The sequence below is a fragment of the Corvus brachyrhynchos genome, unplaced genomic scaffold, assembly GCF_000691975.1.
Source record: "Corvus brachyrhynchos isolate BGI_N302 unplaced genomic scaffold, ASM69197v1 scaffold4, whole genome shotgun sequence".
Lineage (NCBI taxonomy): Eukaryota > Metazoa > Chordata > Aves > Passeriformes > Corvidae > Corvus > Corvus brachyrhynchos.
In genome coordinates, this window is record NW_008237878.1 from 2831927 (window position 1) to 2845223 (window position 13297).

At 60.3% G+C, this 13297-nt stretch overlaps 3 protein-coding genes across 8 annotated transcripts; 1 reads left to right on the forward strand and 2 right to left on the reverse strand.

Annotated features, from left to right (window-relative positions):
* The first annotated feature begins 246 nt into the window (after positions 1-246).
* Positions 247-4908, forward strand: PCBP4 (poly(rC) binding protein 4). Of its 3 annotated transcripts, none has more exons than XM_008632312.2 (12): positions 247-436; positions 739-762; positions 841-873; positions 1132-1248; positions 1335-1463; positions 1705-1833; positions 2086-2160; positions 2330-2374; positions 2520-2595; positions 3004-3056; positions 3482-3651; positions 3988-4908. In XM_008632312.2, the coding sequence occupies exons 1-12, from the start codon at positions 341-343 to the stop codon at positions 4301-4303; spliced, it is 1263 nt and encodes a 420-aa protein (XP_008630534.1). In that variant the 5' UTR covers positions 247-340; the 3' UTR covers positions 4304-4908. The 3 variants fall into 3 exon arrangements, with proteins under 3 accessions (XP_008630534.1, XP_017587882.1, XP_017587881.1); XM_017732393.1 differs by having other exon boundaries at positions 420-436; positions 1137-1248; XM_017732392.1 differs by lacking the exons at positions 247-436; positions 739-762 and having other exon boundaries at positions 859-873; positions 1062-1248.
* Positions 4861-13275, reverse strand: PARP3 (poly(ADP-ribose) polymerase family member 3). 4 transcript variants are annotated; one of them, XM_017732389.1, is made up of 11 exons: positions 12493-13273; positions 12140-12265; positions 11534-11725; positions 11036-11171; positions 10582-10808; positions 10284-10442; positions 10057-10134; positions 9637-9814; positions 9289-9435; positions 7962-9173; positions 5640-6033 (listed from the first exon to the last, which is right to left on the reverse strand). In XM_017732389.1, the coding sequence occupies exons 1-10, from the start codon at positions 12673-12675 to the stop codon at positions 9004-9006; spliced, it is 1596 nt and encodes a 531-aa protein (XP_017587878.1). In that variant the 5' UTR covers positions 12676-13273; the 3' UTR covers positions 5640-6033; positions 7962-9003. The 4 variants fall into 4 exon arrangements, with proteins under 4 accessions (XP_017587879.1, XP_017587878.1, XP_008630404.1 ...); XM_008632182.2 differs by having other exon boundaries at positions 5640-7623; XM_017732391.1 differs by lacking the exon at positions 5640-6033 and adding an exon at positions 7535-7623 and having other exon boundaries at positions 7962-8125; positions 12493-13275.
* On the reverse strand, positions 6284-7513 carry LOC103614279 (probable G-protein coupled receptor). The gene has a single exon (XM_017732294.1). It carries the CDS (start codon positions 7511-7513, stop codon positions 6284-6286), a length of 1230 nt encoding a protein of 409 aa, XP_017587783.1.
* Positions 13276-13297: the final 22 nt, after the last annotated feature.

Sequence of the window (13297 nt, forward strand, 5' to 3'; positions counted from 1 at the left end):
GCGTCTGCAAACAGAATCCTATCCTACAGCCATGCTCCACACACCTTGCCGCTTTCCCCTGTACCCATCCAGTTCCTGGCTTTACGTGAGACAGACTGAAGGCAGCTCAGGCAGACACACAGCAGCGGGTCCCTTTTGGGGGTGCAGGGTGCCCGTGGGGTGCCATGGGGCCGTGTGAACCTCCCCTGCCAGAGCAGGGCACAGTGCTGCCCCTGCCTCAGTTTCCCCATTTCCCAGCTGTAGGATTTTCAAGCTGCAGATCTGGGGGTGGGGGGCTAGCTGGGGCATCCCCCCTGTCTGAAGACCACCATGTCCCACAGGCTCATCTCGCCCTCCCGCCATGGCATCGCCGGACGGAGCCAGTGGCATGGGCGGCAGTCCCGAGGAGACGGAGCTCAGCATCACCCTGACCCTCCGCATGCTCATGCACGGCAAGGTAATGGCAGGGGGCTCAGTGCCACTGGGGGGGTCAGTGATGCCTGGGGTGAGGGGCCATGTTGGAGCTCCAGCTCCTCACCATGCCCTGTTTTCTTCCCCTGCTCCCAGTCTCTCCTGGGAATAGCATTCCCAGAAGGATTTCTTTCCCCATCCTAGGCCAGGGAGGGGCACATTCCCATGGCCCAGTGTCACCCAGTGTCCCTAGGGCAAGGTCTGCCTGTTGCCAGGCTGTGGGCAGAGGAGGGATGTGGCAGGCAGGGAGCTGCCTGCTGACAGTGCCTCTCTTGTCTGCCTTTTCAGGAGATCGGCAGCATCATCGGCAAGGTAAGATTTGGGGTCCTGTGTGTTGCCAGCCCTTGGCTCCCCTGGACCTGACCACCCACCCTGTTCCTTTACCTGCAGAAAGGAGAGACTGTTAAGAGGATACGAGAGCAGGTAAGGGCATGCTGATGGGCTGCCAGGTCCTGCTGCCTGTTGGGCCTATACCTGGTGGCTCCCATGTGCCTGGCCCCCTAAATCCCAGGTGGAACCAGGGAAAACAAAGCGGCACCCCAGGGAAAGTTGCCTGGGGCAGGTGGGAAGGGGAAGGCTCAGGCTTGAAGGCATCAATCTTCCCCTATGAGGCTACCCCTGGGAGAAGTAATGAAGCACAGGGCTTGTGACATCCCTAATGGGGTGTGACACTGTCCCCAGAGCAGCGCACGCATCACTATCTCGGAAGGGTCCTGCCCTGAGCGCATCACCACGATCACCGGCTCCACCGATGCCGTCTTCCGCGCTGTCTCCATGATCGCCTTCAAGCTGGAGGAGGTAGACAGCCCTCCTACGTCCCCGCCAGGTGCCCCCACACCTGCGGGATCCTGGGGGTCTGACGCTGCAACCCACATCCCTCACAGGACCTGGGAGCAGGGGGCGATGGGGTGTCAGCAGGCAGAGCACCCGTGACCCTGCGCCTCGTCATCCCGGCCAGCCAATGCGGTTCCCTCATCGGCAAGGCGGGAGCTAAGATCCGGGAGATCCGGGAGGTGAGGCTGAGGGCAGCCTGGATGTGGGATCCCCTTCTTCCCCTGGAGGCACAGAGCCCTGGGTTTGGGGGCTGCCACAGTCCCGCAGGGGCTGGGGGAGGTGATGCAGGAGAGGGAGCACCACCCTGCAGGTCCTGCAATGGTCCCTGGGGGCTCAGGAGGGGGACAGGGGAGGTGTGAGGTGCTGAGCCCTGGCAGGGAGTGGTTGGAGGACGCCAGCATCTCTCTTTGCTTCCTGCAGAGCACAGGGGCACAGGTGCAGGTGGCTGGTGACTTGCTGCCCAACTCCACTGAACGGGCTGTCACCGTCTCGGGGGTGCCAGACACCATCATCCAGTGTGTGAGGCAGATCTGCGCTGTCATCCTGGAGGTACCCGCCAAGCCCCATGCCCAGCCCAGGGGGCATCTGCTACCCACCTCCCCCTCCCCAAGGCTTCCCATGCCCATCTGGACCCAAACACCAGGGTCCCCCTGTGTGGAAACCCATAGGAGCACCATGCCTTCATGGTGCTGGGGGCTATGCCCAGCTTGCTGGAGGCATAAAGGGGCAGAGGGTCCTTGGGGCTACAGGGGCATTCAGCTTCATCTCTCATCTCCTCCACCTCCTTCCTTCTGTCTCCAGTCGCCTCCGAAGGGGGCCACCATACCCTACCACCCTGGTCTCTCCCTGGGCACCATCCTGCTCTCTGGCAATCAGGTAAGAGGCCACAGCATCTCCAAGGGCATGAGGTGGCCAGGGGGGCAGCCTCTGACAGCAAGGGGAAACTCTGGTGGGCTCAGGGTAGTCTCTCTGTCCCAGGGGGGAGTGACCTGAGACAATGGTCCCCACCTGGCTCCCCACTGATGCCCCTTTTTTCTCTCCCCAGGGCTTCTCCATGCAGGGCCAGTACAGTGGGGTCTCTCCTGCAGAGGTGAGTCTGTCCCTGTAGCAACGGGGTCTGTGCCCACCAGGATGGGTGCTGCTGGTAATGCCTGTCTTGGGAGGCACTGGGGCACAGGGGACCCTCTGCCATCACCCCTAACACCACCTTCCTCCTCTTTGCACTGCCTGGGCAGGTGACAAAGCTGCAGCAGCTGTCAGGGCACGCGCTTCCCTTTGCCCCCCTGGGCCATGCACCCACCATGATGCCAGGTGAGCATCTCCCATGCTCCCCCCAAGGCTGGGGGTGTGGGTGCCTCTCCTGATCCACCCTGACACCTGGCCCTGATGAAGGGGTTTCCATCCTCTGCACCCTTCCCAGTCCCAGCCCCCCCAAGCCGCACCCCCTCCCCCCCGCGCCCGTCGCCCCCCCCCCCCAGCACAACCCTGTCATTGTTTTCCTGGGGTCCCTGCACCCACCAGTGGTCCCCAGTCCTGCAGTGAGAGAGCACCAGCACCAAATTATGACTTGTCTATGTCCTGTCCTCCCTGCCTCTCCCCAGGGATCCTCCAGTTTTGTCCCCAGAGCCGCTGACCACCCCAGTATGAGGCTGGGGTAGGGGCACAGAGTTACTGGAGACCTGCCCCCCCCATTGCTAACATCCCTGTCTCTCTCTCCAGGTCTGGATGCCAGCTCCCAGAGCAGCTCCCAGGAGTTCCTGGTGCCCAATGACGTATGTATTGGTCTGGGAATGACAAGGGGGACCACAGCTTGTCCCCACCCATGTGTCCCATCCCAGAGGCACTTTGCAGAGGCCAGCACCCACTGGCCCACACAGTGGAGGCTCTGCCAGAGCTTAGGAGCAGGAGGGAGTAACTGGGGCAGAAGAAAAGGGAAACTGAAACACAGGGCAGGGGGAAAGGGTTTGGCCAATGCCAAGGAATGGCCTTGACATGTGGCACAATGCCAGCTAGAGGGACTTGAGTGAGACCAAAAGTAAGGTTTGCCCAAGGAAAGCAGTGACCTGCCCTCCCAGCACCTTCCACAGTTTCACCAACCCTCTGAGGTGTAGGATGTGTCCGGGTGAACCCCTGGGAGCTCCCTGCTTGGCAAGACTGCTCTGGCTGCTTCTGGCTCACCCCATCCCTGCCCCTTCAGCTCATCGGCTGCATCATCGGCCGGCACGGCAGCAAGATCAGCGAGATCAGGCAGATGTCGGGCGCCCATATCAAGATTGGCAACCAGACCGAGGGCTCCAGTGAGCGGCATGTGACCATCACAGGGACCCCTGTCAGCATCACCCTGGCTCAGTACCTCATCACAGCCTGGTAGGTGTCAGCCTGGGAGGGACTCATGCTGGGTGCTAGTGCGGGGTGGCACTTCTCCAGCACTCCAAGGCAGCTTTTGGAGGATACCCCCACCACAGCATCCTCAGGAAGGATGAGCGGGGTGGTGCTTTGAGATCCTGCGGCGGTAGGTGCAGGACCCGAGACCCACCAGATTTGAGCCCCAGCTTTTTAATCCTGCTCAGTGGGATACCCAGGATGTGCCATGGAGACATGTGCCAGAAAGGATGGGGCACGTGCTTCCTGCACCCTCACGTGGTGGGAGAACCACTCTGTCACCATGGTACTCACCATCATCCTTCTCTCTTGCTTCCCCAGCTTAGAGACGGCTAAATCTACCTCCCAGGTGCCACCAGGCCCTGGCTCCATGGACCTCGGCATGGGCTTCTCCCAGCCCCTTGCCCCAGGCTCCGGTGCAGCACTTCCCGCCGTTGCCCCAGCCCCCCCAGCCCTGCTGGGCACCCCCTACGCCATCTCCCTCTCCAACTTCATTGGCCTGAAGCCGGTGTCCTTCCTGGCACTGTCCCCATCCTCCATGGCAGGTCCCAATGGCGGCACCACCACTTACACGACCAAGATCTCGGCAGCCAACGGCACCAAGAAAGCTGACCGGCAGAAGTTCTCGCCCCACTGATCCCCACTGGTGGGTGGGTCAGGGGGTCCAGGGTGCTCCTCAGTAGCAAGGACACCTTCCCATCACCCACCCTGACCTCAGCCTCTGCCAGGTGCCCCATGTCCCCCACCCCAGGGAAGGGAAGGGTCTTCCTGGTGGTGATGCCCGCTGGAGGAAGGGGCTGTTTCATTGCCTGCTGCTCGTCCCAGCAGCGCTGTGCCCCCCTCCCTGATTTTCTGCACAGAGACCATGTGTCCTGGTAATGGGTGGGAGCCTATCCCTGCCGGCCTAGGGTCCCTCCTCCCAGTGCCCTGTGCTGGTGTGGGACCCCTGCCTCCTGCTCCTCACCCTGCCTGCCCTGCCATCCTGCTCACGCCCACACTCCATCTGGCACCCAAAAGCCAGGTCCCACTGGATGAGGACTGCCTGGCCTCTCCAGGAGTCCCCCCTCCACTGGCTCTGGTGGGGGGCCCTTGCTGGGCCACCCTGGGGCAATCGCCTCCCAGCAACCCCATCCAAGAGCCAGTCCCTGCTGGCTTGGAAATGCTGTATATATATGAGTCTATATTTTTTCCTCCTTTGTAACTTATCAATGGTTTAATAAAAAGATAAAATTTACAAGAAAATAACAATAACAACAAAAATAATAATAATATTCCCCACCCTGGATAGAGACTTCCCCCAAAGCAGGGGTGGCCCCAGCTCCTGGGTACTTGGGTGGTGGCTGGAAGGGCATCCCTGTGTCTAGGAGGGGATGCTGGCCTTCAGCCCCATCTCTCTGGGGGTCTTCCTGGAGCCCCTCCCTGCCACAGGGAAGTTAGAGAGGCCATAGGGCAGTTTTCCCTCAGGCCTACAGTTATTACTGGAGAAGGGACATCTCCAACCCGCCATGCCAACACCATCCCTGGGACCTTTGTGGGTGGGCTGGGGGTGATGTACCCCCGCAGCCTTCCCCAAAACGGTCCAGTCCTCTTTCTAGCACTGGGGACCCCATGAGAGTGTCCCCAAGCCCTTCAAAAGCAATGAGACTGAAGTGGAACAGCAGCTCCTGATCCCATCTGCCCAGCTGCTGCTGCCCCCACACAGCCACCCCCCACCAGCCTGTGTCACCATGTCCACCCCAGTGTGCCCTTGGCCAGCAGCCCGGTTTGGCTGGCACGTGGCACTGCTGGCCGGGCTTCAGCTGGGCAGCTGTGTCCATAAACAGCCTGGCATGGACCCCCGGACAGCCAGTTCCCCCCCAGGGGGGTGATCACTGCCAGCTAAGGGGGACAGAGGGCATGGCCAGGCATGGCCATGGGCATTGCATGCTGCCATGCCAGCAGGACAAACAGTGACACAGCCAGAGCCAGCCCTGTGAGTGTGTCCTCCTGATCAGTGTTATAGGGAGCAGGAGCTCCTCCACACAGACATTAGTTTTGGGTTAAACAGTCAAGGATGGAGGTCTTCATGCCTGCCATCCAGGCTCAGCAGGGGGCTCGGGGCCCTGGTGTTACTGGTGTTAGTGGCATTAGCTGGAACATTGCTCCTGGGTAGAATGCAAGGGACATCTGCTCTTTCCCACTGGCCAGGAGAGCTCCCAGCAGGGCAGTGGAGATGGAGGTGTCCCTGCCCCTGTGCAGGAGCCCCTTAGCATTCCATGTCTTGAGGAGAGCCCATCCATGGAACTGGGCTGTGCTGGTGGAGCCGGAGACAATTCCAGCCTGCAGAAGAGAGATGTGACTTCCCCAGATCTGCTACCTTCTCCTTGCCTTCTTCCACCACAACCATGACTGCTACCTTCTCCTTGCCTGTTGGCATGGGGAACAGGGTGTGAAGGGAAAGAACCAAAATGGAGAAGAGCCACAGAGAAACACAGAGACAAACCATCTTCCAGCACAAGCTCAGAGAAGAGGTAAAACCTGAACAAGGACTCCCCCAAATCCAAGAGATTGGGTCCAAGCAGGTCTGACAGGTCCCTGGCAGGTCTCCTGCCCAGCACAGTGGAACAGAGCCTCCTTCTCAGCTGCTCTCTTCAGGAACTTGACCTGGGGTGGGGAAGCCCGCTGTGGTCTGGTCCAGCCTGTTCCTGGGGCTGGGGCTGATGCAGCTGGTGTGGGTCTCCAGTGTGCAAGTTGCTCTCTGGAGGAACTGCAAGAAGTTTTCCTGAACAGAAGCCTCTGAGATGGAAAGACAGAGCTCCTGACCCAGTGGACGGTTAAGACAGCTGCGCCGGAGCCGGGCCAGCTCCTCACGGATTTGGCGGGTCCGCAACCCGTAGAAGAAAGGATTAATGGCAAAGGAGGAGTAGGCAATCCAGGTGACCACCATCTCCCCATGCCCACCACCCAGAGTGCCAACAGTGACAGAGGAGTGCAAGTGGAAAGCAAAGAAAGGCAGCCAGCAGCACAAGAACTGTCCCACAATGAGGACCAAGGTGAGGATGGCCTTGTTGCTTCCCAGAAGGCGATCTGGGATCAGCCTGGGCAGCATCAGGATCCTGGCAGTGAGGATGGTCACTTGGCTGGCGATGGAATCACATCGGTGTCTGGGTGCAACTGCCTGTGCCGGCACAGGCGCCTGCTGCAGGGATGCAGTCCGGGCCACGCGGTAGATGCTGGAGTAGACAGCAAGGATAATGATGGTGGGCAGAATGAAGCAGGTGATGCTGAAGAGGATCACAAAAACCTTCTTGTGGGCCCCGGGGCTCCAGTAGACTGTGCAGCGGCTGGCGCTGGTGGCCCCATTACCGTGAGGCCATGCCACCAGTGCCAAGACAGTGATGAGAACAGACTTGACCCAAATGAAAATCACTCCAGCCACTGCCAGCCTGATGGTCATCTTGACCTCATACCTCAAGGGGTGGACGATGTAGTAGTACCGCTCCACACTGATGATAGAGATGGTGAGAATGGAGGCACTGATGAAGCAGATATTCAGGAATATCACGGCCTTGCACTCAGCAATGCTGTAGATCACCCTGTTGAAGCAGGAGGAGCTGGAGATGATCCCCAGGGGCATGAGGAAAATGGCTGAGAGGAGATTGACCACACAGAGGTGGCAGACGAAGATGAACTTCCTGAAAAGGGGTGTTTTGAGGATGATGACCATCACCACGATGTTTGCCACCAGGGCGGTGAGGGTGAGCAGGATCATGCAGAAGAGGCCCACCACCTCCTGGGCAATGGAGTGCTTGGGGATGGAGAGCAGCTCTAGGCTGTCCGTGGTGTTTGACCCCGTCTGGCTTGCCATCCCCCTCCAGGGCTAAGCCAGCAGTTCTGGTGCCTGGGCAGCAAGGGCTCTTCTCCTGTGTCCCAGAGAGGGTAACCCCACCACAACCATGGCTGCTACCTTCTCCTTGCCTGTTGGGATGGGGAGCAGGGTGTGAAGGGAAAGAACCAAAATGGAGAAGAGCCACAGAGAAACACAGAGACAACCAGCACACCTCTAAGGTGCTGGAGGAGGGAGAGGTAGCCAGAGAAGTCATAGCACCCTGGCTGTCCCACAGCTGGCACCCAGGCTGTCCACAAGCTGGCCAGGGATAGCATTGCTAGAACCTGTGGGCACCCATGCCAGCCTGACACCCCGTCCCCCTCTCCAATGGCACCAGTATGTCCCAAGGAGGGACAGCACAACTTGCCTGTCCCAACCCTCTTGCTCTGGCCACAGGGGAACCTGGGGTGGATGGGATTCAGCGCACCTTTGCTCCTGGGGAGATGGGTGATGCTCCTCTCCTCACTGGGGTCCCTCTTGCTGGTGTTGCTCCCGCAGCAGAACCGGGGCTGCCGGCCCTGTGTGAGGCCACGCTCCCCCTTCCCCGCTCCCGTCACCCGCTCGTCATCCTGTTTGCCTGCAGCCCGCCAGCTGCGGATGGCACCAGCTGTCACTCCCAGCGCTGCCTGCGCTGCCTGCACCCGTGGCAGTCCCACGGGGACAGCTGCTGGGTCCTAGCAGCCGGCAGGGGCTCAGGAAGGGGGGACCGGGGTCCCTGAGCCCTGTGCCCCCCAAGAATGGCCACCCACTCCAACAGGCCTGGTCCTTCCAGAGGAACAGCTCAGCCCTCAGGTCCCTGGGGTTCAAGGGACAGAGCTACAGGCAGGTCTGCAGCAAATCATCTCCACTAGCACATGGATACTCATGGGGCATCGGGGTAACACAGCTGCGAGTTGCCCTTCCCTGGCAGCCTGAGCACCCGAACAAGGGGCACACGTGAGCACAGAGAAGGGCTTGGCATGGGTGCCAGGCTGAGGCAGGACAGCAGGCATGGCACTAGAGGGAGGTCAGGTGTCAGGAACCAGACGGGCACTCACCCTCAGGATGGATGGATTAATTCCTCCATGCCCACGCAGGGCAGCAGATCTGGCTCATCCTCTGTAGCTCTGATGCCACGGGGTGGGCATGAGCCATGTGCCTTGCTAACGTGACAAGAGCAGCTGGCTCTCAAAGACACCAGCTTTCATCTGAAGGCTTTGGCCCCTCCAGAGCCACCCGTGCCATCCCTTCAGCGACCCACTGACACCCTTCCCTATAACACACCTGCCTTGCTGGGCAGGAAAGCGAGAGCACTGCTCGATGCAAGGCACGGTGCTTTTATTCACAGCCAAAGCAAGCTCCGTCCCCATGCCAGCCTGTCCCTCGCCAAGCCCCAGGTGGGGTGGCCGGAGTGTCCAGATCGCTGTGCTCTGGGCTGATGGGTGTCACCAGCTGGTGCTGGCCCAGGGCCACGGTGCTCCCAGGCACCCTCAGAAGTGGAGCTGGACAAGGTAGCGGATCCGGCACTGGCTTTCCTGGTAGATGAGGTACTCGCTCTGGCTGAAGGAGGAGTCCTTGTAGGCAGGCATGGGGATGGGCTTGCCCTGGCACACCAGCACCTTCTTGCCATCCAGCAGCACCTCCTCATCCTGTGCAGGATCTGGGCCAGAAGGCACCCCACCACCACATCAAACCTGAGATCTGGCCTCTCTCCCCCCATGCCCTGTGCCCACCACAGGCCCACAGCTACCACACCGCTCCTGCCCCAGGCTCACCTGGCTCTGTCTGGCCACAGGCCAGGACACTGTCATAGCCAGCAGGTGGCTGACACAGCGTGGGGTCATCGCAGGTGATGCGATAGGGCTTGCCCAGGGCCACCTCCGTCAGGAACATGATGCCAACCTTCTTAGATGTACAGCCCACTGCCATGGGAGAAAGGGATGGGGATGATAGCACCATCCCTGGTGTTCCCATCTGGTTGTGCCCAGGCCATGCTGGGACACAGGGACCAGTCGTGGGCTTGGCATGCCCACAGCTGCCTGGCAGGGGGTATGCAAAGGCAGCCAGGCTCACACAGACCCTGTGGGCATCATGAGCAGCCCTGCCCATCCCAGGACCCTCACCATAGCAGGCTGATTTGCTGTTCTCAGAGGCGAAGTAGATGCCCTTGCCCACGCGCCCGCCCGAGTGGGGCATGATGCGCAGCCCACTCTTCAGGATGGCTGCCACCACTGCCACGTTGGTGCCATGCCAAAGCAGGCGCCGGTGCTCCAGGAGATCATGGGCCTTGAAACGCTCATCCTGGAGAGATGCAGAGCTAAGGGCTCTCCACAGAGGGAGACATGGGTGCCCAGGGGTGGAATACTGCCACCCACCTACCCAGTCCAGCCCCAGTGCCTGGCTGGAGGGGCAGGAGATGGGGTGCCTGTTTGGCCCTGGCCAGCTGGGCTGAATCCCCTCCTGGATGGAGAAGCCCTAAAGCAATCCTGGGGTGCAACCATGGCTTCCCCACTGTGACATGGGGAAAATCACCTTCTCCTCACCTCACCATCTCGGGCCACCTGCCAGATGTTGAGGATGCGGAGTTTGTGCCCAGTCTGCGTCACGTAGGTTTGGATCAGCTGCCAAGGGGGAGGCAAAAAAGCTGTGTCATTCCAGGCAGCCATCCCAGCAATGCCCACGGTCCCCCTGAGACATTAGGAACCTTTGGGGTGCCCACAGGCCTGACATAATTGCTTCCCATTATGGGACACTGTGGCATAAGAAGCACCTGGTATTCCCGGGAAGCTGGGTCCAGCAGGGAAAGCTGGCAGCAGAGCAGGGCGTAATCCTGATCCAGTGGATGAGCGACTTCTTTCTCCTCCTCCTCCTCCTCCTCCTTCACTTTCTGTGCCTGCAGGCTCTGTGCCACCTCAATGTCGGCCAGCACCTGGCAGGGACAGAGCAGGGACATCCTCACCGCCAGTACTGGGCACTGTGCCGGGGGACCAGGGCAAGCCCAGCCTCCTGCCAGCAGCTCCTGCCCCACTGAGAAGGGATGCCACCCACTATGTGCTCTGGCATCTCACCAACAGCATGTCCTTCTTGGCACGCAGCAGGTCAGGGGAGTTGATGGGGGGTGGCCGTGCCCGTCCAAAGTTGTGTGGCACGATGGTGTAGAAGCGTGAGGAGAGCTCCTCCAGGCGTGCGGCCTGGGGGGGCTGCTCCCTCAGCGCTGCCTCCAGCTCCTCCAGTGCCTCAAAGCCCCTCGCGATCTGGTGCTTGCTCAGCTTCCCCAAAGGCATCTTCTTCACGTCTACAGGGGAGGACAAGGTGAACCCATCCACCCCACTTGCCCCACAGCTACTTCCAAGAACGTCCAGTATCACTATGGGCAAGTGTGGGCAACCAGCATGAGGTGTCCACAGTCCCATCAGGTGCCAGGATATCAGAGGGGATGCTCTAAAATCCATCAGCAACTCTGCTCCGTTCTCCTCCCCCCCAGACTGAGCCCACGCCACCCATCAATCCCTTGCCTCCTACCGATATTCATGGTCTGCATGGCATCCCGAAACATGTCACTGCTGAAGATGAGGGATACCAGGTCCTGTGTGGCTCTGTCCAAGGTGCAGGGCAGCACCCGCTGCTTGCAGACCTTGTCCCCATCCACAGCATCCACCTGCAGACACCCCACATCAGCTGCGAGCCTGTGAGAGGCTGTGGGAGCACAGCACCAGCGCTGCCCATCTCTGTGAGGAGAGCCTGGTCCCGGGGCAGCAGAGCAACAGGCAGGTGCTGCCTCCACTTTCCATGGCCACTGCCACCCAGAAGGCCATGTTTCTCATTCAAGATGCCCTTCCATTCCATTTTAACCCATTAGCCCCAAATCTCTGCCTTCAAGCTGTTCCAGCACGCACCCAGACTCCCCTCAAAACCCATCCCATCCTGCTGACCCTCTTGGATGTCGTGGTGTTCAGTGGACCAGGAGTGCGATGAGGACCATCCCACCACGGTGACACCCTGGGTGCCCGCAGTACTCACCCTGAGGGCAACCTCCACCTCCTGCCTAGCCCCTGGCTGCACCTCGATGAGCGTGTACTTCCCCGGCTGGGCAATGAAGTTCTCCCTTGTTGCCCAGCTGTTCTTGGTCTTCTCCCGAAACTTCTTCTCAAAGTCCTTCTTGGCAGCTTCCAGGGAGGCACAGGGTATGAGCTTGGACTGGCCCACCTCTCCCTAGCAGTGGACAGCAGCGGTCAGGACCTCCCCTGCATCCCTGCTCCACCAGCCCCATGCCAGTGGAAGCAGGCAGGAACCAGGAGGGCTGTGATAGCAAGGCTGTGGGGCAGTGAGCAGGAACATGCTGAGCCACCAGCTCAGGAAGACACCCCAGGACTCCTTGCTGGGCTGTCACACTCATATTCACTGCAGTGACAGGTGCCATGTGCCCCAGCCAGGCTGACCATGTTATGTGGGGGCAAGTCCTTGAAGCCCCCCCATTAAAGGGCTATAGCAGGACAGGTGGTTGCTCGCTTTGGGACCAGGGAAAAAGGATGGGGACCACCAGGTTCACCCTCAGCTTTTGGGGTTCCGAAGGCAGGGTGGGGACAGCTGAGGAGCAGGGGATGAGCAGTGCCAGGGTGGACTCACCACGCGGCCCCAGCGGTTCCAGACACTGTAGGCACCATCACACTCAAGGAGCTGGATGATGTAGAACTTGTTGTTGTTGGCACTGATGTTGGTCTGGTTCAGGGTGCAGTCATAGTCCTCATAGACCTATAGCGAGTGACACGGCCTGGGCTGGCACCTGGGCAGTGTTTGGGGAAGGAGAGGGTCCAGAAATGTCCCAGTGGGAACACATGGGGGTCTGCAAGGAAAATTGGGGCTGACCCTGTGTCAACAGGGCAGGGGCTGCTCTGGGACACCCCAAACCCTCCCACCCACACCCTCCCATCAACACCCTCCCATCCCTGCCCCTCTGGGTACCTCAGCCCTGCTCTCACCCGGGCGTCCGGTGCCGTGCTCAGGGGGCACAGCCTATCAATGGTGGCAGGGGGCTTCTCCTTGGGAGCAGTTTTCAGGGCTGCCAAGGTGGAGCTCCAGGTGCCGTCCTCGTCTTCCCCTTTTGCCTTCTTTTCCCTGCTGTCTGGCTGCTTCGAGGAGGATGCCTGGCGCTTGGAAGCCATGACTGAGTCCCCACCCCCTGCCGTGGGGTCAGTGCAGCCTTAATCCCCCAGAAAAATCCTTGGAGATAGCAGAGGGAGAGGTGAGAGATGCCGAGCTGCCCTTCCGGGAAAGTCCTGTGGGCTGGGTCCTGCTTTCCCTGTGCCTTCAGCCGACAGCAGGGCTGGAGGAGGGGATGGGATCTCTGCCCACAAACTGTCTGAGTGTTGTCCCTCTGTTCCGAGTGGGTGGAAGAGCCTCTCAGCACCCTTCAGCCCTTGAGGGACCCCAAGTGGAAAGAACCCAGTGACGCAGAGCCAAGGAGGAGCACAGGGGAGCTCAGCTGCTTGCACAGCAAACTTGGGTCAGAAGAGCTGGAAGAGGACAAGGGACTGCCAGCCCCCACCTCCCCTCACTAGGAACCCCCAATCCACAGGAGTGTGTCCCCAAGGCTCGCCCAGGTCTGTGCCCCCGAGGCTTTGCAGGAGAGGAAACAACATGACGACACCCCCCAAACATGCAATGCCACCTCCCCAGTCCCTCTCAGGACCAGTGAAGTGCCTTGATTTGGGCATGGGGGGGCTCAGACAGCCCCCATCTGCTATGCCCCCTGCCAGTCCCAGATGAAGAGGGGGTGCTGGGGGC